The sequence below is a fragment of the Lutjanus erythropterus genome, chromosome 21 (genome assembly GCF_056507025.1).
Source record: "Lutjanus erythropterus isolate fLutEry1 chromosome 21, fLutEry1.hap2, whole genome shotgun sequence".
Classification (NCBI taxonomy): domain Eukaryota; kingdom Metazoa; phylum Chordata; class Actinopteri; order Lutjaniformes; family Lutjanidae; genus Lutjanus; species Lutjanus erythropterus.
Window position 1 is genome coordinate 15,448,058 of NC_139337.1, and position 24,225 is coordinate 15,472,282.

At 40.3% G+C, this 24,225-nt stretch overlaps 2 protein-coding genes across 2 annotated transcripts; one reads left to right on the forward strand and one right to left on the reverse strand.

Moving 5' to 3' along the window:
* The first annotated feature begins 251 nt into the window (after positions 1–251).
* Positions 252–7,544, forward strand: pdia4 (protein disulfide isomerase family A, member 4). Its single transcript, XM_084710419.1, has 10 exons — positions 252–533; positions 1,563–1,743; positions 2,146–2,351; positions 3,110–3,248; positions 3,367–3,572; positions 3,731–3,889; positions 4,202–4,353; positions 5,215–5,371; positions 5,614–5,847; positions 6,866–7,544. Exons 1-10 carry the CDS (start codon positions 458–460, stop codon positions 7,279–7,281), a joined length of 1,926 nt encoding a protein of 641 aa, XP_084566545.1. The 5' UTR covers positions 252–457; the 3' UTR covers positions 7,282–7,544.
* An 82-nt stretch (positions 7,545–7,626) lies between these two features.
* LOC146307442 (alanine aminotransferase 2-like) lies at positions 7,627–23,863 on the reverse strand. The gene is made up of 12 exons (XM_084710421.1): positions 23,728–23,863; positions 23,462–23,636; positions 14,897–14,986; positions 14,014–14,122; positions 13,690–13,823; positions 12,117–12,360; positions 11,933–12,012; positions 10,606–10,742; positions 10,301–10,475; positions 9,330–9,485; positions 9,113–9,225; positions 7,627–8,724 (listed from the first exon to the last, which is right to left on the reverse strand). The coding sequence occupies exons 1-12, from the start codon at positions 23,814–23,816 to the stop codon at positions 8,634–8,636; spliced, it is 1,593 nt and encodes a 530-aa protein (XP_084566547.1). The 5' UTR covers positions 23,817–23,863; the 3' UTR covers positions 7,627–8,633.
* Positions 23,864–24,225: the final 362 nt, after the last annotated feature.

The window sequence follows — 24,225 nt, forward strand, 5'->3', positions numbered from 1 at the left end:
AAAGTTTTTTTTTTTTTTTTTTTTTTTTTTGTACATCTGATATGATCTCTCACATCTCTATGATCTGTCAGCACGCTGGCTCGTGTACAAGCGTAGAAGTCCAAGAGGGAAACAATTAAATAAAAGTACCCAATAGCGGCCTCCAACGTATAATTCAGTGGCGAGGCGTGATTGGAGGACGGAAGATGATGAGGACCAATCAGATCGTGGCAAGTCAGACAAGTTGCAGAAGGAGGAGGCGGCGTGTGTGATTTCAGAAGTGATTAGTTTGTATGAAACCACAAGCAAGAGGCGTCCGCAGCCACACATAGACCAGTATTGATCCGGTCAGTGGGTCTGTGCAGCCCACAGTGTTTAGATGACATTCATCAGTATTATTACCTCAGTTAATTAGCCGGTTACTTGTGACTAGAAGCACGTCGTTAACCACCGGGCCGCTGCATCATCTGAGTGGACAATGAAGAAGGTTGCTCTGCTGCTCATTGTGTTGCTCGGCGTTGCACATTTTGCAACTGTCAGCAGATGCGAGGATGGTAAGTTAGAGCCTCTTTACATCCTTTAAATGTTCATTACAGCTGAATGAATAGTTTAAGTAGAGCAATGTCATTTCCGGTTGTTATGGAAACAAGCTAGCTAAGTTACTGTAGATTTTGCTAGTTCTGTTAGCATGCTAGCTAACAGGACAGGTCAGCTAATGTCAATAGGACTGCCACACGTACATATGTGCAGTTATGTGTCTTGAGAGTGTTAACTCTAACTTGAGGCATATTCAGTATCTTAAGTCATTGTGTCGTCTTTCTGTGAAGTTAAATTGTTTGTGTGTAGCACTGTGGTATTTACCTCAGTTATAAACAGGACACGCTGTATGCTGTTATCACTTGCTACATGTTATGTCCATATTTCCTTAGTCAATAAGGCAGAGGTGGGAACATCCAAGTCTCAAGTCTTAACCTTCAAGTATGGAGTTACTGTTGTGAGCATAAAATAAAGCTGCACAATCTGTGGAAATATTTTTTTTTTTTTTTTAAAAAGGCAACATGACCAAGTTCAAATTGCAAAAGCTGCAATTTTTTAAAATAATTTTTGGAAGAAAAATGTGTGACCTAACAGCATTATGATTAAGTACTGTAACGCCCGAGCTGCTCTGGCTTACAAATTTTGTTTTAACTAATGTCACATAAACATGATTTTAATCTTTTTTTTTTCAGTGAAAATTAAAACTGCAATGAAAAAATTGTCATCTCCACTAATTGTGCTTCATATCACAATATCTGTCTATATATTTAAACCTTATTGTGCAGCACTAGAATAAAGGAAGTCTGCTCTAAGTCAGGCAGGCAAACAAGTAAACTCATTGCTCAGGTCATTGCACAAGTCAAGTTGTGCTGAATTCTGATGATCTGCCCCAGTTTCACTATTTAAATCAGTTAAAAGATGGTGATCATGAAACTTTGAGTTTCATTTTTCACATGAATGAAAAATGTGGCAGCCTGCTTACATCTTAAAAACCTTGCTGATATTTAACATTTTGTGACAATCAATAACAAGCCTTCCCCTGTCAGATGTTGCAGAAGAGAAGGAGGAGACTGAAGAGGACAGTGATGATGAGGAGGACGAAGACGAGGATGAAGATGATGACACGGAGGTGAAAGAAGAGAACGGAGTGCTTGTTCTCACAGACAACAATTTTGACACTTTCATGGAAGGCAAAGACACCGTTCTGATTGAGTTTTATGCCCCATGGTATGTGTGTTATTCCTCAGAAGGGCTACAACTAATGTTAATTTTCATTGTTGATTAATCTGATTATTGTCTTAACTAATCAAGTACTTGTTTGGCCTATAAACATGTTGATCAGTGTTTCCCAAAGCCCAAAGATGACATCCCCAACTGCCGCCTTTTGTCCACAGTCCAAAGATAGTCAGTTAACTGTGATAGAGGAGTAAAGAAGGCAGAAAATATTCACATTTACATTTTTGTCTTAATTTACTCAAACCGATTAATGTCTCATCAAAATAGTTGGCAAGTAATTTAAGAGTTGATAACTGTGTTTCCCACATGGGTTTTCAGGTTTTTCACTGCTCCAGGCCATTCCATACCTGCAAACTTTTCAATATTTCTGTGTTGTTTGTTTTTCCTTTTTAGGTGCGGTCACTGCAAACAGTTTGCCCCAGAGTATGAAAAAATTGCTCAGACCCTTAAAGAGAATGACCCTCCCATACCAGTGGCCAAGGTGGATGCAACAGTAGCCAGTGAGCTGGGGAGAAGGTTTGAAGTGTCAGGCTATCCCACCATCAAAATCCTGAAAAATGGGGAGCCAGTGGACTACGACGGAGAAAGGACAGAGAAGGGTATGGACATTTCCTTAATTTAAAGTGATTGATAGTCAGTGTATTAGCTACAGTAGATGGCGGTTGGCACACCCCCAGTTTGGAGAAGCAGAGAGGAGTACCAGCACAGAGGCCAAACAATGAACTGCAGTGGACAGGCTCAGCAGCAAAAGGTATTTTAGCCACAAAAAAGGTCCAACTAAAAAATTAATATAAGCTAAAGTGTATGCTATACTTAAAATATTTTAACCGCTTCACTTCAGTGTGAGACAGCCTTTTCCAACAGGAAAGTGCAGTTATAAAAGCCAAATATCTCTTTCTCCAAACCAACCAAACTCCATGGGCAAAATCAGTTATTTCACCTTGCAGAAAACAGGACTTGTTGGTCTACTGCTGCTTCCATCTATTAGCTTGTTTGTGTTATTGTGTTATTGTGTGATTTTGTCATATCTATCTATCTATATATCTATCTATCTATATATCTATATATCTATCTATGTATTTTTAAATCGCTATATATTTTTTGCTGACCCTGTCCACATCAGTACATTAGTTACCTTCCAAAAAGGTACTTCTACTGCACCTCAAAACAGGGGGCATGTCAACCACAACCTACTGCATGTAATACACTGATGTATGGATAATCAGAAGTACCTCATACAGCCCCAGATAAAATAGTCCAAACTGTCTGTTTAAACATCATCACAGCCTTTCAAATCAAACCTGACTTAATTTACCAAACAATTGACAGTAATATGCTGATTGGTTGTTTGATGCAGCAATTGTGGCCCGGGTGAAAGAGGTTTCTCAGCCAGACTGGAAGCCCCCTCCTGAGGCGACGCTTGTGCTGACCAAGGACAATTTTGATGATACAGTTAACGACGCAGACATCATCCTGGTGGAGTTCTATGCTCCATGGTCAGTCAATAGACTTCTTATCATAAAGTACAGACAGAAATGACACAGTGATAGTGGAACTTTTAACAGCAGCTGTTAAGACTAATAAAACGTTCCTCATTATTTGGCGGCCCTGCAGGTGCGGACACTGTAAGCGTTTGGCTCCAGAGTACGAGAAGGCAGCCAAAGAGTTGAGCAAGCGCTCTCCCCCCATCCCTCTGGCTAAGGTGGACGCCACAGTGGAGAATGAGATTGCCTCACGTTTTGGAGTTACTGGCTATCCCACCCTCAAGATCTTTAGGAAAGGAAAGGTGTTTGACTACAATGGACCCAGAGAACAGTATGGTAAGTCGCCTACATTACATTATATGTGGTGTCATTTATATTATGGATAATTCTGCAAGTCGTTCAAGTCTAATGTTGCTGTTGTCCGTGTATGCTGAGGTTCAAATTTCACAACAAGTGATCGAGTTTCAGCTCTTTTGCTTTCTCTTTTCCACCAGGCATTGTTGAGTACATGGGTGAGCAGGCAGGGCCTCCCTCCAAGCAGGTCCAGGCAGTAAAACAGGTGCAGGAACTCATCAAGGATGGCGACGATGCCGTCATAGTTGGTGTGTTCTCCGGTGAACAGGACACAGCCTTTGAGATCTACATTGAGGCCTGTAAGTAGCATGAGACAGAGATGTGTGCAGAGCAACTGGCCACTAATGTCACCACCAAATGTGCAGTATATGAACAATGTTGGGCAAGTTACTGAAATGTAATGTAGTGGTTTCTTTGACTCTGAAGTGTGAAAAATGTTAAATTCCCCAAAGCTGTGTCTCTTTAACAAAGGAAACTTGGCCTGATTATGGGCAATCCATCGGTGTCAGAATTCTAATATCTATATCTAATATCTAGATTAATATCTAGTCTTGCTCCTCTTCAAATGGACATGTAGATAGTACTGTCACTGCTGTCTGTCTGTCTGGAAGGTAATGCACTGAGGGAAGACTTCACCTTCCGTCACACCTTCAGCTCTGAAGTGTCCAAACTGCTCAAAGCTTCACCTGGTCAGGTTGTCATCGTCCAACCTGAAAAGTTCCGCTCCAAGCACGAGCCAGCAATGCACACAATTGCAGTGAAGGTAGGAAAGCTGTTTTTTTTTTTTTTTAACTAGTTGTGATTTGAATTGGTTTCATTGGGTATGAAACTCTGAATCATACATAAATGTGCTCTCTTTCAGTTTTAGTAACGGTGTAAAAATAGACTAGGTTTACAAATAATGCGTTTCACATGATGAGCACTTAAGGTTTAAAGGTCCTTGGAGTATGTTTTATGTGTTCTATTAGCAGAATTTGGCTCACTCTAAACAAACCAAACTCCATGGCCAAATAAGTAATTTTACGTTGTAGAACAGGGGAGTTGCTGGTCTACTGCTGCTTTGATTACTTAGTTTGTGTTATTGTGACTTTGGACAATCTAAACTATTCTTTTGCAACACTGAAGTCACACAATAGCGCAAACAAACTAACAGATTGAGGCAGCAGTACACCAGCAACTCCACTGTTCTGTGAAAGAAAACTTCAAAATGGAGTTTGGTTTCTTTGGACTGAGCAATATTTTTGACTTTTATAATGGCAGTTTCATGTTGAAAAAGGCAAAGTAAAGTGGTGAACCTACTCACAGTGAAGATAGGGAGGCTGTTTTATCTGTTTTAGTGTTTTTATTCTTTTTTTTTTTTTTTAACTAGTTGTGATTTGACTTGGTTTCATGGGATATGAAACTCTGAATCATATTTTTTTCCCCTTTTTTTTGGCCAAAAATTGCTCTTTTGACAGTTAAGGTTGCCGACTCCTGTTCTACACGCTTGGGAGGGGAAAGTTTTAGCAATCTGCAAGCTCACCACTAGATGTCGCCAAATCCTACACACTGGTCCATCTTCAAAAGAGTCTCTAATTTCTCTGTCTTGAAATTAAGACACATTTATATTTTGTTCATCACATAGGACTCTACATCAGTGTCAGAAGTGCAGGAGTTCTTCAAAAAGCATGTGATTCCTCTGGTGGGCCACAGGAAACCAAGCAATGATGCTAAGCGCTACACCAAAAGACCCCTGGTAGTGGTGTACTATGGAGTTGACTTCAGCTTCGACTACAGGAAAGGTGAGCTTAACACATACATTTAATTATTGGTTTGACCTTGGATCTTGCTAAACAGCTGGTGAGTTGAGTGTTTGTGTGATAAAGTTCGACTTTGCACTGTCCTGTAATGTGGGTCTGCTGTCACTCATTCATTGTTGTGTATATAATGCTGTCTTAATGCTGTTTATGTGGCCTGGTATCCAGAGGGAAAGGTTTTACAATGCAGTAACAAACCTCTTATCTTGTTCGTCTTTTATTTTTAGCTACACAGTTCTGGAGGTCCAAGGTGCTCGAGGTCGCCAAGGACTTCCCAGAGTACACATTCGCCATCGCTGATGAGGAGGATTTCGCAGACGAGCTGAAGAGCCTGGGCCTCAGCGAGAGTGGTGAGGAAGTGAATGTGGGGATTTTGGCTGATGGAGGCAAGAAGTTTGCCATGGAGCCAGAGGAGTTTGACTCTGAGGTGCTGAGAGACTTTGTTATGGCTTTCAAGAAAGGTGAGTGTTGAGTGCTCTTTATTAAATTATGTTAATTCTGAAGGATGGGATCGTGTATTTGAAGCATGTTTTGTCTGAGTAGTGATAGAAGGTGTGTGCAGCTTTCTTTTTTTTGGGGGGGGGGTGTTCAAATACTTGGGTCACAGGAAAGACGGTAGTATAAAAGTGGGAATAAGATGTGTTGCTTATAAATGTTAATAGCTTGTTGTTTATTGAAACATTAGATTTGTTTCATTCAAAACATGTGACTAACTATTCAGTTTTCAAGTTTGTTTAAAATTTAGAAAATGGGGATTAATTAATTGTCCAAAATTTTTATGTGCTTGCCCATTTCAGGGTGATTTTTTTTTTTTCCACTTTTGAACATGTCTTAATACTTTGATCATTTCCAGTTCTGGAGAGAATCATATTTACATGGTTGCAGATTAATACTCCACCATGTGATGGCAGCACTTTGCAGCTCTTGAATTTGACGAGTTGCAGTAATCTTTCTTGCATGCAAAAATAAATGATTCCATTTGAATTCTTAATCCTATACATTTACGTGACCTAATAACTTTTTAGTCTAGCACTGACAAACTTTGAGACGCAGTATATGATTGGGTGAAGGTGAATGAAAATGTACAGAAACTTGTTAGTAGTGAATCATTTTGTGCTCAGTTTATGCAGATCCAGATAGGGCTGCACAATATGTTTAAAAAAACAATATTGTGATTATTTTGACAGATAATGTGATATAATTTAAGGCTAGTGGGAATACTCACTTTTGCATCACATTTTTCCTTTTCATAGGGAAAAAAAACTATTAAAATCATGATGATGTTACATTTGTTGGTCTGCACTAAACTAGTACAGATAGTAGTACAGTTTGTTCTGTGCATCGTTGCATCACTACAGTACACTTCTGTGATTTGGATAATGCACTTGGCCATATTACTATTTTGATTAATTGTACAGTCCTGGTTTTGACAGTTCACACTGGAAGTAGATGTTCTGAATTTCTCTTTCGTGTCCTCAGGGAAACTAAAACCAATCATCAAGTCCCAGCCAGTGCCAAAGAACAACAAAGGGCCAGTGAAGGTTGTGGTAGGAAAGACCTTTGACGAGATTGTCATGGACACCAAGAAGGATGTCCTGATTGAGTTTTATGCTCCCTGGTGCGGCCACTGTAAGAAATTGGAGCCTGATTATGTGGCTCTGGGCAAGAAATATAAGGGGGAGAAGAACCTGGTGATCGCCAAGATGGACGCCACAGCCAACGATGTGCCAAATGAGAATTACAAAGTGGAAGGCTTCCCCACGATATACTTTGCCCCAAGCAACAGCAAGCAGAGCCCTATCAAATTGGAAGGCGGAGACAGAACAGTGGAGGGGCTCAGCAAGTTCGTGGAAGAGCACGCTACAAAGCTATCACAGTGGAGAGTCGAACTTTGAAAATATTCCTCTCAACGAGGAGCTAAAGAACTCTTACCGTGCTCAGGCAGAGTCTCGGAGGACGCTGGGGAAGGTAAAGGGAGTTAAACGGTGTTACTGAGTTGCTGTGATGATTACAATGTTCAATCATCGTTTTAGTTTCTATTCATTCCAAGAGATTCTGCTTTCTTCTGTTTCTAAAAGCATGTAAGCACTGTTTAAGATTTAAAAGTCTTTTTAAATAAAACTGAAAATGATGGCGGCTTTGTGGGCCAACACTTAAATGTCTTTGTTACTATAAATCAATACAGGTCAAGGTGGAAAACTGCAAATATGAGGCAGCATGTAAGCATTTCATAAAGCAAGTGGTTTAGAAATTCAAGTTTTAATCAAAGAACATTTCAAATATTAGTTATACAGATGGCTCTACAGCCAGTCAGGTAAATCAAGTAATCACCGAACATGTTATTAAATTAATACTTCCAACTAATTTGGCTGTATATGTCTTGGCAGGAGAGAGATGCCCAAGTAGCAGCATCTGAAATATCTTCAACTACAGATAACGAGATACAATCAGCACTATGACATTTTTTGAACATTACAAACATGGCCTGGTAATATTTTGGGAAAGTGCATCATGTACTAAAAATCATTACATTGTCACATGCTGTACATACACAAGAGTAGGACCTCTGACGAGCTTTCAACTAACTGTTTACTCAAGGAAATGTTCAAGGTTCTTCACTGATGCAAAACAATGAAAATCTTTTCAAATCTGAACGAGGATGAATTCAGCTTTGAGGTGAGAGACTGTACAAAGCTCAACTCCAAAAATGTTGGAATGCTGTGTAAAAATAAATAGCAATAGAATGGTTTGCTAATCCTTTTAGACTTGTATTCAGTTAAATACAGTACAAAGACGAGATATTTCATGTTCAAACTGATAGGTCTGGACTGCAGGCACTCTTAGTATGAAGCCATGCTTCTGGAACATGTGCACAATGTGTCTTCACATTGTTTCGCTAGAATAAGCAGCAATGTGACTCACACTACATCATCTGGGTGGCAGCATATGTTGCTTCAAAACCTGTACATATTAATTGAAATCCAGTATGAGTATATATTTACAAAAACCAAAGTTAATCAGCTTGAACATTTCTTTCTCTGTACTGTATTCACCCGAATACAAGTTAAAGGATCTACAAATCACTGCGTTGTTTTTATTTACATTTTACATAGCCACCCAACTTTTTGGGAATTGGGGTTTGTAGGAGGCGATGTTAAGACTGCTGCCTCCTTGGCACAAAGGCACTTAAAGATACTGGCAGTTTATGAGTTGGTTCTTGAGATGCAGCTGAAAGGCAGCAGGATCATTATGAAAACTCTTGGGTGAACCGCCGGTGGAAATCGCCGATCCTCTGCAGCACAACCTTCAGCTTCTCGGTGGGAGGCAAGATGGTCATCCTGAACAGAAGAGAGCATGAAGAAGGATGTGGAGTATTACTGTCACAGGCGTAGAGAGTTCAGATTATTTGATGAGGGGTAGTATGAGGTGCTCATCGATAGTCAGTGTATTGCTGTCCATGTCCCCAGCAGTTCATTGCTTCCATGCTGGTACTCGTCTCTGCTTCTCCAAACTGGTGGCGTGCCAGACAGCATCTACTGATACACACCTCATACAACCCCATTTCAAATAATCAAAACTATCCCTTTAAACCAGAGGCAGTATTATACTCTAAATGTACTGATTTAACCACAGAGAAATCACAATATGCTTGAAATAGGTTTTGTCATTTTCCATCATGCATTTGAGGGGAGAATAAACAAGAGATGCCAGTTTAGCCATACTGACCTGAAGTGGAAGGTTCCCTCTCTCTGGCCAAAGCCACTACCTGGCACCAGGCAGATCCCCTCCTCCTCCAGCAGCCTCATGCAGTAGTACATGTCTGGGACCTGCCCTAGCTCCTGCGGATGCATGCACACACACATTTGAACATGTCCACACAGACAAGTAAAGTTAGGGTGATGCTCATTGTGAGACGAGGTAAGTATGTGTGTGTAGCACAGACCTTTGCCTTGTCGATGGCCTTCTGAGGTAGAGTGATGCGGGGAAAGGTGTACATGGCACCCTGCACCGGGTTGCAGGTGATACCGGGTACCGTGTTGAAGACCTGCTCCGTTAGGCTGGCCTTCTCTGCTAAAGCTGCCAACACCGCTGTTCGCTCCTGAGGGGGAAGCAAAAGGTAAGTCTGTCAGAGGTGACGTATGAATGTAATCCTATGACAACATGCAAAAAAAACCCATAATGACATACTAATGACCATCAACCTAATGGCTTGCTTGACCACACAATGTTTCCACTCAACTGTAGGTCAGATGGACACAGGCTTCCATCAGCATGCATAATGTACATGATCCTCTTTGGAAAGCTCAAACCTCTTTTCTAATCTCAGGCTGGGTTGCCTGATCTAATCTTTAAACCTGATTACATCACAGTTGAACTTTGAATCTCACTGCATCCAGCATTAACTTAAACCTGTCACTTGAAGAGGTTTAACTTTTTTTTAAAAAATTGGGTAAGCAAGCATCTCCTTATTGATTAAACTATTTAATTTAGCTTTACATAGCTAAACTTGGATTTAATACACTAAGATTAATTTCCATCTGTGCTTCAGAGCACTGCTTCATTTAAATCTAGATCTACTTATTTTAAACCACGTTTTGCTCAATTCCAGACTAATCTCGAATTAAATTTCTTTGTTGCTGCAACCCAGTCTCAGAGACATCTCTAAATTATAAGTCATGTTCTAACAGAAACAACTAAATTCATGTGGTAGCATTTTTTACAACATTACACAATTAAAAACCTGATTCTCAACAACCAACTGAGTATACTCACTACAGGCAGTATGTGCATGGACTATTTGGTGTGGTGTTTTACAAGTGTCACATGAGTGTACACAAGTAAAGTCTGAGTTTGCATACACTGAATTTCCAGGATGTGTGCAAGCTGATGTGCTTTGTGTGTTTTTCCTCAAACCTTCATAAACGTGGTGTAGGACGGTTCATCAGGTTGCGGTGGGTTGACCACCAGGTCCAGAAGAGCCTGACCGGGGACAGGGGGGCACAGACGCACCGACACCAACTTGGTGAGTTGGGCCTTCACCTCAGGGTCCATGTTAATCACCTCCATGTAGCCTCCACGGAATCCACACCTGCCAAAAGCAAACAGAGGGAAGGAGTAAGTCAAACACAAAGCATACTTTTACTATGGGTGATGAACACGTCAGCAACGGGAGCTTAGATCGAAACAATTACAACTCGAAAATGTGTTTAACTACTCACTCTCCCATGTAGCATTTGGAGGTGGAGTGGAAGGAGGCCATCTCCACTGTGCTGGAGTACTCTGGTCCCATCTCAAACAACACCTTCTTAAAGGAGTGAAACTTACAGCCCTCTGCATAGACGTTATCCTGGTAGACCTAAAATGGGAAAACAGCTAAATAGTTACATTACAAGAGTTACATTTAAGTGCCATGGCGAGCAAATGATATATTGTATTAACTCATGTACTTGAAATGAATTGAGCTGAGTATGGGAATGGGAATTGATAAGATTTTATTGATACCAATGTCATTATGAATTCTACTTATCGGTCCAATTCTTTATCGATTCGCTTATTGCTTCCTGATCAGTTTTACTCTGATAGGCTGTAGCGTGACAGCTAGCTGAAAGTCTGTCTGTCATCACCTAAGATGGATGAAATGAGGAAATATTTGTGCAAGGTTTGATTTCATTTAGGTTTTCTGAGTCAAAGAAAAAATGTGATAAGTCTGCCTCTGTGGCTCTATTATTATTATAATAGGATATTTATCCTTGATAGTGTATGTGCTGCTCGATTGGGAAGGAGTGGAACTCATGCACAGGAGTGTTAAATACATGGTATTGCTAAAATTTAAGCTATTGCATAGAGAGATGTTTCAGCATATTGTTGCTGGTGTTTCCATCCTCACTTGAAATCATTATTTTACAGACAGTACAGCAAGCACTGTTGTCGTCTTTCTTCGAGAAATGAAGCTATGGACCGTTTCTTCCTCTCCGCCACCTGTTTCCAGCAGGTTGACTCATGAGTTTGATGTCACTGTTTTGCAAAATAGTAATGCCAGAAAAACATGCCAGCAATAAAAGGAACTGATAAGCACAGAGGCATGTGATTCCAATGGATCAGACAATTTACGACCGTTTCTCAATGGTTCAGTTCTCAGTTCACATCCCTAGTTATCCTTTTCACAAAAGGAATGAAGTTTATTGTTGGAAATCAGTAGTCATCAACACAGATCATAGACAGGGACATTTTCATCATGACTTTTTGAATTTATATGACCATTTTTAAAGCTGTAGTTAGTGGCTGTGCAGTGTTGGACGACATTATATTGAGGTGTTTCTAGTGTTTTGTTAACCACTGTTCAGTGTAAATGAATGAGGCTGACAGACAATTAGCAGAAACATTTGAAGCTTATTATAATTGTAGTTGTATTACTATTATTTGGTTGCCAAATAGTAATGTGAAAGTAGGTGGTGAGCCTTTGACAGACACGCTTGCTTTTAATAGTATTGTTGTTCAAGACAGAGGAAACTGGGAATGAAACTTGAATTGAGGAAATGACATTACTTCATCAGCCATGAGGAAGAGATGCTCCTCTTTAGCAAATCGGATCACATCTTCAATGCACTGTCTGCTCTGGACCTGACCTATCACACAGGACGACAGTTTGAAGATATGAGTCAAACCTGACAAAATTTACAGAATTCCAGCAACTGTTTCATCACACAGAAGCAACCGTCACTAGACGTACCAGTGGGGTTTCCCGGGTTGATGATGCAGAGGACGCGGGGATTGCAGTGCTGCCTGGCTGCATTCAGGGATCTCCTGAGCTCTTCAACATCCAGACTCCAACACTTGTCCTCGTCCAGGTAGTAGCTGATCTGCACGGCGCCCAGGTCCGCCAGGGCGGCTGAGTACAGAGGGTACTGGGGGATAGAGATCATCACTCCTGTACGGGTGCGACCTTCACCACACACAAGCAGCTTCAGCATGGTCTGGATTAGAGAGGAGAAGGAGGACAGAGAGGGTGAGTAGAAAAAAACAGCCAAGAGGGAGAAAAGGTAGGAGCAGTGGTGGAAGTAACAAATTAAAACTACTCCTGTTACTGTAATCAAGTCATTTTTTGGGTCCTCTTATGAGTACAAGTCTATAACTCAGAGGTGACATAAGTATACACATTCTTTACTTAAGCAGAAGAATAGATACTTGTGTAAAAAAAAAAAAAAAGATTGTAAAAGTATTTAACCTCTTTGCTCAAGTAAAAGTGAAATGTAGGTCTCTCGAAGACATTTCTACCAGCTGTCTTTGTGCAGATGTAACTAAACCTCACCTTTTCTCTCTCTCCCTGTTTTCATTTGATTTCATTTATTTGTTCACACATACAAAAAATATAACTTGATATATACATAAACAGATAAAATATGTCGAAGAGGCACAGAAAACACCCAGAGAGGCTCGCTCAATACCTAAATCCACTAGAAGGGAAACAAAAATGTTGTGCCTTTTTAACAAGGATTTCAATAATCCTTGAAGAACTCTTTCCTCTAAAAAGGGTTCTTTGGATTGTGGTGGAAAATCTGAAAATAAAGACAGGCACAATGACCGAGACTGTCTTTGTGATGTTTTAATAGAGCTTTGCAAAGGATCAGCACACAGTCACACAAAAAAGTGTAAGAGGAACTGATGAGTCAGGAGTGTACATCTGTTTTATAGGGTAAAGAAACAAAGAAGTTGGGAGAAGATAAATCTGGTTGGGACAGAATGAATCTAAAGTGCTTATCAGGAGGGTCAGGATGCGCTGGTGATATCAGAAATTGTTAGTTCACAGGGACAGCTGTGTGTTCAAGGACAAGTGACCAGTTATTTGGAAGATGTACATTACATAGAGAGAATTTAAAGATTTTAAAAAGAATCGCAGATATACAATTAGGTCTGGTGATTTGGCACCCAGACAATTTCATAATGCAAGACTGACAAACAGAGTGCAGTTTCTGATAACATTTACAGTAACAGTAGATATTTTATACTGCAGTAGTTGAGTGTAACTTAAGGTTGTTCAGTAGACTGATAAGGGCACATAAACCTGGATAAATCTGTCACAACAGTGGCAAAGGTCTGTGGGTGGAGTGAAGTCATAGACTTGGAAAGTATAGCTGAGTGTATAATTAACAGAAGTTGAATTAAGAACAGATTTACAGGGCAGATTATACCAAAACTATGTCAAAAGTTCTGGATCACAGTAAAAAATATTATCTCATGGCTTGGCAACACCACTGCATGTCAGCACTTTTTCTGCTGGAGAGACAATAAAAACTAAGCCATACCACAATGGCATCGCTGGCCCCAGTAGAAAGGTAGATGTTGTCAGGATTGGAGGAGATTCCACCATCTCTCTTCTCTATGTAGCGTGCCACGTCCTGACGGATGCACTCGATGCCCTGACTGGCGCTGTAGGCCCCTTGAACACGTGAAAATGGACTTTGATTCAGAACATGCTGCACTAATCAGTTGATGCTCTGTTTAAACAGGGTGCACACTGTACACATAAACTCTGAATGAGTAGCAAATGGAGGTGGATGCTAGTGATGTGTGTGTTGGCAGGGGTGGGGAGTAAATGTGGTTGGTGGAGTCAGGGGGCGGTGTCTGACCTATACTGTGACCTCCACAGGCCTCGAGAATACGCCGTGCTCGTTGTTTGGCGTCCTCTGGAAACTTGTTGTCCTCCAGGAGTTCAGGGTAAGAGCACAGAGCCAAGACCTGAGAGAGGAGGACAAAACAAATCACAAGATATGTAAGGGATTATCAGCAAGTAGGTGTGTGGTAAACTGTTTGAAGGCACAATGTGAAACAAAGAACAACAACATTGACCTGTGACCTCTACAATGCAAAGTGAAACTCCATATATCAATGACATCCAGAAATGCTGCTGACTTCTTTAGGCCCACGCTCTTCTGAGATGGACTTACCCAAAGTGGAAAATTTCTGAAATGTGGACTCGTCAGTCCACAATCTTAACAGCCAGGCTAAGAGGACCAAACCATCCAGATTGTTGCCAGTGCAGAGCTTAAAAGCCAGCATCTGTGATGGTATGGGGGTGTGTTCTAGTGCCTGAAGTTGTATACCAAGCAAGAAAAGAAAGTATTTCACTTTTGAAACTTTAACCATTAGTGCCCTCAGTTCCCAAACGCATGTTATTAAAAGAAAAGGTGATGTGCATAAAATTCAGAGTGACTGAATATTTACAAAAAAACAATAGTTTATCCGTTTAAACATGAAAGATCTTCTCTAGTATCTTGTGTTGTATTCAGCTGAATATGCATCAGTTTATTCTATAATTAAATGTTTGGATACATGTTGTGTGTGTGTGCAGCATGAAGGGGCTACAACTTACATTTTATTGTACAGTCTTGTGCTGACACACTCAGTATGTAAGAATGTAGCAAGTCGAGTTTCATGTGAGACTAATGTATGTCTGTGTGCTACATGCTCATTACACATAAGCATGCAAATTACATAAGAAAGTGGTCCCACCTGTCTGAGAAATGTGATTGGTTTCTGACCCATGGCGTGGGCGTCGCCTATGTTAGCCTTGATGACTTCTGTGAAAGGTTTCTTGATGCCCTGGAAGAGATGAAGACAGATAAATGTAGCATAAAACAAGAAACAGGTGCTGAAGCACAAGGTGTGGAAAACACTGAGAAGGATGTGCCTGAAATCCTAAGATTCATCTCTACAGTGAGAGAAGTTGAGCTGCTTGTTTCCCCTCATATGTCCCCTTTTCTGTTCCTTCTTTGCCAACTTCATTCTGTGTTTATCCTACTATATAGCTACCTTGAAAAAGGTGAATACAGATGTTGCTGTGTTGCAATGAATATGTCTGCTTGGAGCACTGACTGGTGGTATTTTGGCCGTCTGAACAAACACATAATGTGCAAAAAATGAGCCTTGAGCAAAACCACGGCTAGACTGAATAGTTAAAAGCTTCAAAACTTCATTGACATTTGAATTTTAAATTAACATTTGCATACTGCACAACTTTTTTAAATGTATTCTGTTTTAGCTGGTAAATATCAGCTATAATAATATTTGATTTGACAGATAGTGTCAAAGTATTTCAACTGAATTCTTAAGCAAAATACTCTATAAAAGCCAAGTATATTTGCCAATTTTTTTTTAATGGACATTAATAGAAATAAATAAATGAACATTTGAGTACACTGACTTTTTAACCCCATGGGTTATATGAACTTCTTTTTACAATGCAAAATGTGAAATTAATGGTTATCAGAGCCACAGCACATATGGTGCATGCTCCACCAACCACGCAACCAGGAAGCCTACTGTTTAGTCTTTCAAAAACAACATCTTCACTGTGGTGAAAAAAACATTTGCTCCCACGCTTGCCACACACAAAGGAAGGCACTGCCCTGTATTAACGGGGCAGTCTAGCAGTTGTCTTATAGCACCATAAATTACATTTATGTTGGCAAAACTGACATTATACTCCTTAAGAAACCCAGGATATGAAAGTCTTACATTTTGGAAATGAGACTCAACAATCACCTATCTTACCGACCTGTGATTGGCCAAAGTCTCCTGTCACGGCCAAGATTTTCTTCAGTCCTGATGTTACTTTGGAACTTTTGCCGAGTGATACCAAGAACAAACTGCCTACCCCAGATTTAACATTCAAAGCTTCGTTCAAAAACCTCAAGAGAAGCTTTGAATGAAAAAAAAAAAGATTTGGAACAACAGTCAGCAATACAGAGAGAAAAATTTTACATGTGTGCATCTTCTGCACAGCTGGTCTCCATTACCAACCTCAAATTACAAATCTGATTTATTGTCATTGGCTGCGGGCCTCAGACATTCTCCCAACTCATGTGGTTCAAACTTTAAAGGTTATAACACTTTTCATTACATGAGCAATATGCAAGAATTGGGCGTCCAAAAATGAGTACCACAGTCCACATACCAAGTTCGAGCCATAGATTAAATAGCCATAAATTAAATAGGTTGAACCCCTATTAAATATACGATCTACGTTTGAAGCAAGTAGCCCCCCCACCCCCTCCTCACCAGACTTGAACCTCAGGTAGACTGTAAAGAACACTGCAAGAGCGCAAGACAAGCTCATCATCTTATTGTTACTGTGGAGTTACGGAGTTGTAGTGATTGTCTGCCTTACTGCCTGCCAGACCCCACTAACATATTGCTCAAATAATCATTATAAAGATCTACTCATTTTAAAATATTATCAATGATTTCTTACGACTCATAAACAGACACGTATTAATTTGGCAACATTCTGCATTAATCTGAATTAATTAAACACAACAACAACTATAACAACTATAAACAGATGATTGAGAACTACGTCACATGTCCCACTCATCTATCTGTGTTGTTTCCACCTGACGGGTCAGCATGCAAATCAAACCAGAGACACTTGTATTCGTCTCACATACTGCGTCTTCTCTCATTAGCAGCCTTCTGTTTTACAAAGACCCTGACTGGCACAGAGCCTGCTTTGGCTTGAGGAGCAGGAAGGGTTGGCCTGGGAAGCAATGATGCCGCTGCTGCTGCTGCTGGGTCTCACACAGACACAAACCCCTCTGTTTCGACTAGCTTGAGAATTGCTGGCTTAATCCAATTGCATGACAAGCTCAAGTCTTTTTTCATTTCATTTCCCTCCTCATCTAAACCAACTTAGTATTCGTCATCATTGAATCAGCAAGTCCTTTATCTCCATCTCTTTGAACTAACTGGACCTGCTGCAAACTCTGGTTTGGTGCCTGTGAGTCTGTCTGCTTGTTACAACATGCTGAACCTGTTGCTGTTGATCAGATTAGGTAATGTGACAATAGATGTCCCCTGTTCCTTCATGCATGGGCTGAGCAGTTATACATGAACAGCTAATGTGATAATCATGGGGCTCTTTTGGCTTTATGGTTAGTGTATTAAAATCACATCATTACACTAATGTCATTTTACTAAGTAGGTAACAATATATGGAGTATACAAAGCATTGTCATTTTATGATTTACTGCAGTAAACATGTTACATATTTCTCCTGTAAGTCAAAGTTACTCAAAGCCAATACATAAAACCACACAAAATAAAACTGTCAATACTTCCTGGAGCCAGCCACACCCATCTCTGTTCATTATTAGTTTTATGGATCATGCCGGATTCCCAACAGTTTTCCTTTCATCAGACTATAAGTCGAATGTGCAGTGCCAATACACTAATCTTATCTGTATAGAGCTCAGGGCAGCAAAAAAAGCCCAAACCAGTCATGCTGTTGACCTGATCCTTGTTATGATTCTGCGTATTCTACAGGATAAAATACCAGGCAAAAGGCATCCAAGGTCACAGGGAAAACTTTCCCTTTAACTAAGTCAATATTATCATTTCAGTGCTCTTGAATGATGGCAGGAGCGAGGCCTTCAAGGTTCTTTGGGGCAGTCTGAAAGGGATCGTTACAATTATGTGATGTAGGGTTGCACAAGGTACTTTTTGATAGTCAGTGCAGTAGCTACTGTAGATGACAGTTGGCATGTCACAAGTTTGGAGAAACAGAGAGGGGTACCAGCACGGAAGCTGAGTAATGAACTGCTCTGGACAGGGTCAGCAACAAAATCACTTTAAAAAAATCAGTAGCAGTTAAAGTGGATGCTATATTAAGAATATTTTCAGCCCTTTAGTTTCCTGTGAGACAGCCTATTCCAAAAGGAAACTGCTGCTATACAAGCCAATCTCCATATGCAAAACCAACCAAACTGTACATGCAAAATCAGTCATTTTATTTTGCAGAACAGGAGAGTTGCTGATCTACTGCTGTCTTGATGTGTTAGTTTGTTTGAGTTATTGCGTGACTTTAGTGAATCTGAATGACGCCTTTTAAACACAGAAGTCACATAATAACGCAAACAAACTAACCGAATGAGGGACCAGTAGACCAGCAACTCTTGCGTTCTGCGAGGTAAAATTACAGATTTTTCCAGTGGAGTTCGGCCTCTCCTCTCCTGCCAGCTCCAGGTTATGTAATTTAGGGGAAATATTTGATCAATCTGCATCATTTGACACCCACATCACATCAAGCAGCTGACCAGATCTTGCTTCTGCCACTTCATTAATATTGGTAAACTGAGATCTGTAGTCTCAAAACTACACTTGCTTATACATGTCTTCATCTCATCTCCTATTGATTACTGCAATGCACTCTTCACCGCACTCGGCATGTCTGGTCTTGATTGTCTGCAGGCAATCCAGAACGTTGCTCACTAGGTCAAATAGGCGGTCTCACATTCTTACATGCGGAAAAATGGTCAGGCTCCTGCATATGTTGCTGAACTACGTCACCCCTACTCATTAGTTGGCCCTCTTCAGTCTAATGAACTATATTTGTCATGTCTGTCCCACGCACTTGCCTTGAGATCTGTGGTGACTGAGCTTTTGAGGCCTTGGCATCTAACTAAGGAATGCTCTGCCTGCACTCTTGTGTTCTGCCGACTCTGTGGACACATTTAAAATGCAGCTTAAGACTTATCTATTTAAACAGGTGTTATCCCATGGTAACCCATGCACCAGACCTGCACTCTGCATTTATTGCGTATTGTGTCTTGTTCATTATGTTTTAGTCTTTTTAAACACGTGACAATAGTGGCCACTCCATCTTGTCTCTGTTATTAAACTTCTTTGTGACTCATGTCCGTGAAAAGTGCTTTATAAATAAATAAATTCCCTCCCAAACTCGCAGCACGCTGACTGACATCTACACCAGTTACCGAAAAGTACCTCATACAACCCACTTCAAATAATCCGTACTATCCCTTTAAGTCAGATATGAGCTTGTTTGAAATCTAAGTAACTGGATGCAGCACGTTTCCTTTTTAGTCCTCGTCTCTGCCTTGTTCTGGAGCAACAAAGAGGCTGCTGTTCTCCAGGATAGAGAGGAGCCAGTCGGTTCCCCCGGCTCAGCACGGCGCTCTCCTGCTCGCTCAGCACCAGGCACTGATGATTACACAGGCCAGACCAAGGAACCAGGCCTAAGAAACCCTGTGAGACTTGATAGAGCCCAGCGTGAATTCATATTTCACTTAGTTATGATACAGTCTGAAATTGCCATTTCTCTTACAGTGTTCAGTCATGCCAGACTAATCTAATAGAAGCTTTAACTGATGCAAATTCATGAGTAACCACTGCCGCTTTGCTCATGTGATTTATCTAACTCAGGACCTTCTCTACGGGAAACAGTATCTGATGGGAGAACACACTTCCACACAGCACCAGATCGCTCTTGGTTTCCTCAGACATCATCAACACCACGTTGGAAATAAGAGAAAAGAACGAAGCATGTGCACCGCAGAGGTACTCTGAAATTGTCATATTGTTGTATTAAATGTGGGAAAAAAGAATAAGATAATGTATTGGGCATTCTATAGTAATAACACCATTATATTGAGTAATGTTAGCCTATAGCTTCAAACAAACAAGTAACCACAGCTGTGGCAACACATCAAAGTGGAGAAGGGAGTATATTTTTTCCATTGACTACTATACCATATCAAGTCTTGATTTGTAAAGATCAACATATCATTGGTTTTATGCTCCAACTAATGTTGTTTGCACATCCAAATTCTCTAAGACTATATGATATCAAGTAGGAGTATACTGACATATTTTTTTTGCCATGTTGCCACCGCAGAGTCATGTGCACTTATGTAAAACGCTACTTGTCACTGAGATAGCTGTTAAATAACTGTAGCAACGGTGGAGAATGAATGTCAATAAAACTACGTCAGATTTTGTGTGAATACAGCTGAAGCGGCCCTCAGTCTGCTCTGCCTATGTATATATATATATATATATATATATATACATATATATATATACAGAGGGCAGTTTCTGCAGATAAACACCACCACACACCTCGGGATACATATAGATTGTATGCATATAAATTGTTTTTAAGGAAAATGTTGGGATTATGCCTTAAACAAACTGTTAACAAACTATTGCTCTAATGTCACCACTCCATTGTCACAGACAATAAAGGTTTGCCGGCAGCTGTGATCCAAGCCAGAATTAGCTTACTGCATTGCAGGCACTGTCAGGCCAGATGTCGGGGTAAGGATTTATAAGGGTCATCACCACGCCAGCGCACGTATCCACATCACACAGACACACACACACTTACATAAAATCTGCTGAGCCAACAGCAAAAGTGTTCCAGTCATAGATCTGACAGGAAGCACACCCACAGATGACTGGACAACTGTAGCGAACACAACTCCTGGATTTCATATTTCAAATGAATTTCACTTGCATTTGCATTGCCACAAGCACTGCTGTTTAATAGGTGAGTAAACTGGAAAGTGTGATACCTGCTTTTCAGTCATATCCTTGTTTTACCAGGGAAAACACTGTTATAATCAGTTAATGTTTACTTAACACAGTATTAACTCCTATGAAGCAGGTCGTATGTGTGTAAAATTCAACTCTCTCTTCTGTTGTTTGGATTCCAACGCAAGTAAAACTTTTGTTATTCCAGGCAAATGCTGAGCATTAGGTTCAGAGTAAAAAACAAGTGGACTACGAAAGAGTGAGCACTCTCAGCAGAACTGGGGCTGTTTGTAATGAACCTCCTTGCAGAGAAAGAAGGCCTGTGACACTGCTGGGCCTCACAGCTGCAGCGTCGTCCAATGAACTCTCTCCCCTGTGGGGAAGAGGGAGGTGGGCAAACCCGGAGAGACAAAAGAGAACGGAGAATGTACCCTCTTCATCTTACATAATAACCCTCCACGATTTACACATCCTCCACCCTGGATCCTGCAGTCACCTCAGGCCAAAGCAGAGTGAAATGTACTCAAACCCGACTCGAGCCTTCCCCTCCAGCTCATTACGTGTCTCGTGAAGTGTAGAGCGTGTTTGCATTACAGTTTTTACAGGACTTGTGTTCGACCTGCTTGCCCTTCCTTAAGAAAGCATGGTGAATCAATATTAGCCTACCACAGCAGGATGTAATATGAGTTGTTATGCTGCAGCAGTGCAGATTAGAAGAAGAACATAACGGACCTGCCACTGCTGTCATGCAGGGACTTTTAAAAGCTGACCTACTGTCTACGTCCTGCCTCCACTCTCTCAGTCAGCAAAATCTGTCCAAGGCTTGCATCTTTCTCATCTGGACTACCTACTTCTCTTTCCTCTCACTTTAATACAAAAAAGTCAAAATTCTTTGGTTTCAGCTTCTTAAATGTAAATATTTTCTGGTTTCTTTAGACCTCTCTGACAGTGAACTGATTATCTTTGGATAATGGACAAAAAAAGATATTTGATGACATCATCTTCAACTTTGACAAACAGTGATCAACATTTTTCAACATTTTATAGACTAAACAACCAATTGATCAAGAAAATAATTAACAGATTAACTGACAATGAAAATAATGATTAGTTGCAGCCCTAGAATTAAGGGTGTCACAATTCACAATATATACCAGTATAGATGATCACCAAATTAAATATTGGCACAGTATTAATAATACATTCAATATTACTGTGGAACCAGAGATGTACTTTGCTTGTCTGTAGGAATGCATAGGGGTGTGTATGCAAACATGTAATTAAAAGCAATTATATCTCCAGTCTAAGTCCTGCCCCTTTTGGACCCTCAGTCAACTTTCTTCTTTCCGCTCCTTGAAAAAAAAAGCCAAATGATGAAGATGGTTAGAAGATGTTACTGGGGTACTGTGACACACACATACACATAGCCATACCTAGGTTAGCTAGTGTTAAAACACACAAGCAAAATAGCTCACTAAATCATATTGATCATTAGCTAGCTAGCTAGCTACATCTGGCAGGTAATTTTAGTACAACGCTATCAGGCATTTTTAACCTTAGCTAGCTTAAGATGTGACTATATATTTGTCACTTTTACAGATTCCCCCAGCAACATATTTTAACCATCTTCAAAATTTGGTTTTGTGTCAACGTAGACAAGCCTAGCACATAGCATACAGGAAACAGGAAAGGAGAAAGCTGACCGAGGTTCCACTGGTTACTAGCTTGTTCAACTGTTAATGGCACACAGAGAAAAAGGGACAGTGCTTAGGAAAGGTTAATTATTAGCTTTAGGCAAGTATCTGTCCTTTAAGTCAAATTCCAGCTGTGGGATCATCCACTCATACTCTAACTATATATAACTATATATAACTATCAAAATATTGATAGATATGATATGATTATTTTCTGTATTAATCAGTGAGTAGCTGTTTGTTTTAAAATGTCAGAAAATGCTGAAAAATGTCAAACAATGTTTCCCAAAGCCTAAGATGACATCCTCAAATATCTTGTTTTACTCACAACCCAAAGATATTCAGTTTACTGTCATAAAGGGGTTAAAATATATATATATATATATATATATATATATATATATATTCACATTCAAGAAGATATAATCAGAGAATTTGGACTTTTTTTTTCTTAAAAAATGACTCATGATTAATCGATTATGAAAAAAGTTGGCAACAAATTTAATCCTAATTAAATATCAATTATTTTTATTTATTAAATAATTATTATTTTTAATGTATTAAATAATTATTTGTTGCAGCTCTAAAATTGTTACATTTTTTAAACGTACAGGACTACTCCCCTTAATTCACCCCCTGCGTTTATACAGACTTAAAGCATTTTGTACTCTTTCTAACAGGCCTCATGAGTTGCATTTGAACTGACTGTACGCTAAGTTAGTTTTTCCTGTTGTCTTATTTGTTATCTATGTTAACTAGGGTGGATACCTATTTGTGCTTGTGTTTTGTGCTACTGTATTATTTGCAGCCCATATTGACTTTTGTGAAGCCAAAGACAGTTTTCCCATTTATGTCCCAATAAACTCCAAACCTAAATAAACGTCAAACATGACACCATGTGCTTTAAAATCGATGAAACGGCTTTCATGACTTCGCCTAATTCCCTGAAGACCGCCACATCAGCACAGCTTTGTTATGAACTTGCTTTTCTCTTTTTCCTCATGCATTATCAAACTTCACTGCATGCACGCTGCAGTCCTTCTTGACTCTTTACCTCTTTGAGCTCCTTCTCTAACTGCACAGCCCGCTGCACTATGGGACCGCGGACCGCGTACTCCACCCGCTTCACATTGGGGTTCATGTTGTCCAAAGTCAGCACCTTGCCCCTGTGCGGGACCCCGTTCACCGACTGCTGGGACATTTTTTTTTTTCCTTTTTTCCGTGGATACCTGAAAAAGGACAAAACATAATATTGAGAATCGAACACAAAGTCGAGCTGTAAGACTGTACAGGAGCGGATAAATGTGTCTCAGCTGTTACCAGTTGTTGGATAACGGAGTCAGTCGTGTGTTTGTTTTCCCTCCAGCTCCTCTGAACTCCAACTGACAGTTGAGCCTCCCTCCGTTCATATCGCTTCATATTCCCACCCTCCGCCACGCCTTCGCTCGCTCCTGCTCATGGTTGGCTGGATTTCTTCACACAACTTCGCCTCTGGCTCCAGCGTGCCAAATGACGCCTTTACGTGCTGTCGGAAAAACTTAACCTCAAAGGCTCTTCGCGTGCAGCAATGTATGAAACGTTATCAGCGTAAAGGAGCGACAGCCTGCTTGAGCATTATGAACTGCCATTCAAAGTGTTTGCAGAGATGGAAGAAGCATTTCATTAGCTAAAGTAAAATTAGGGTGGATCTGGGTCGGTTGCGTCTGGGGATGGCTGCAACAAGTCTTGCTCCTCCAATTAGAAATGATACTCATACTGCACATACTTTGTTAGGCCCTGTCCCCACTAGGAAGACAGAAAAACTTTTGGAGGTGTTAA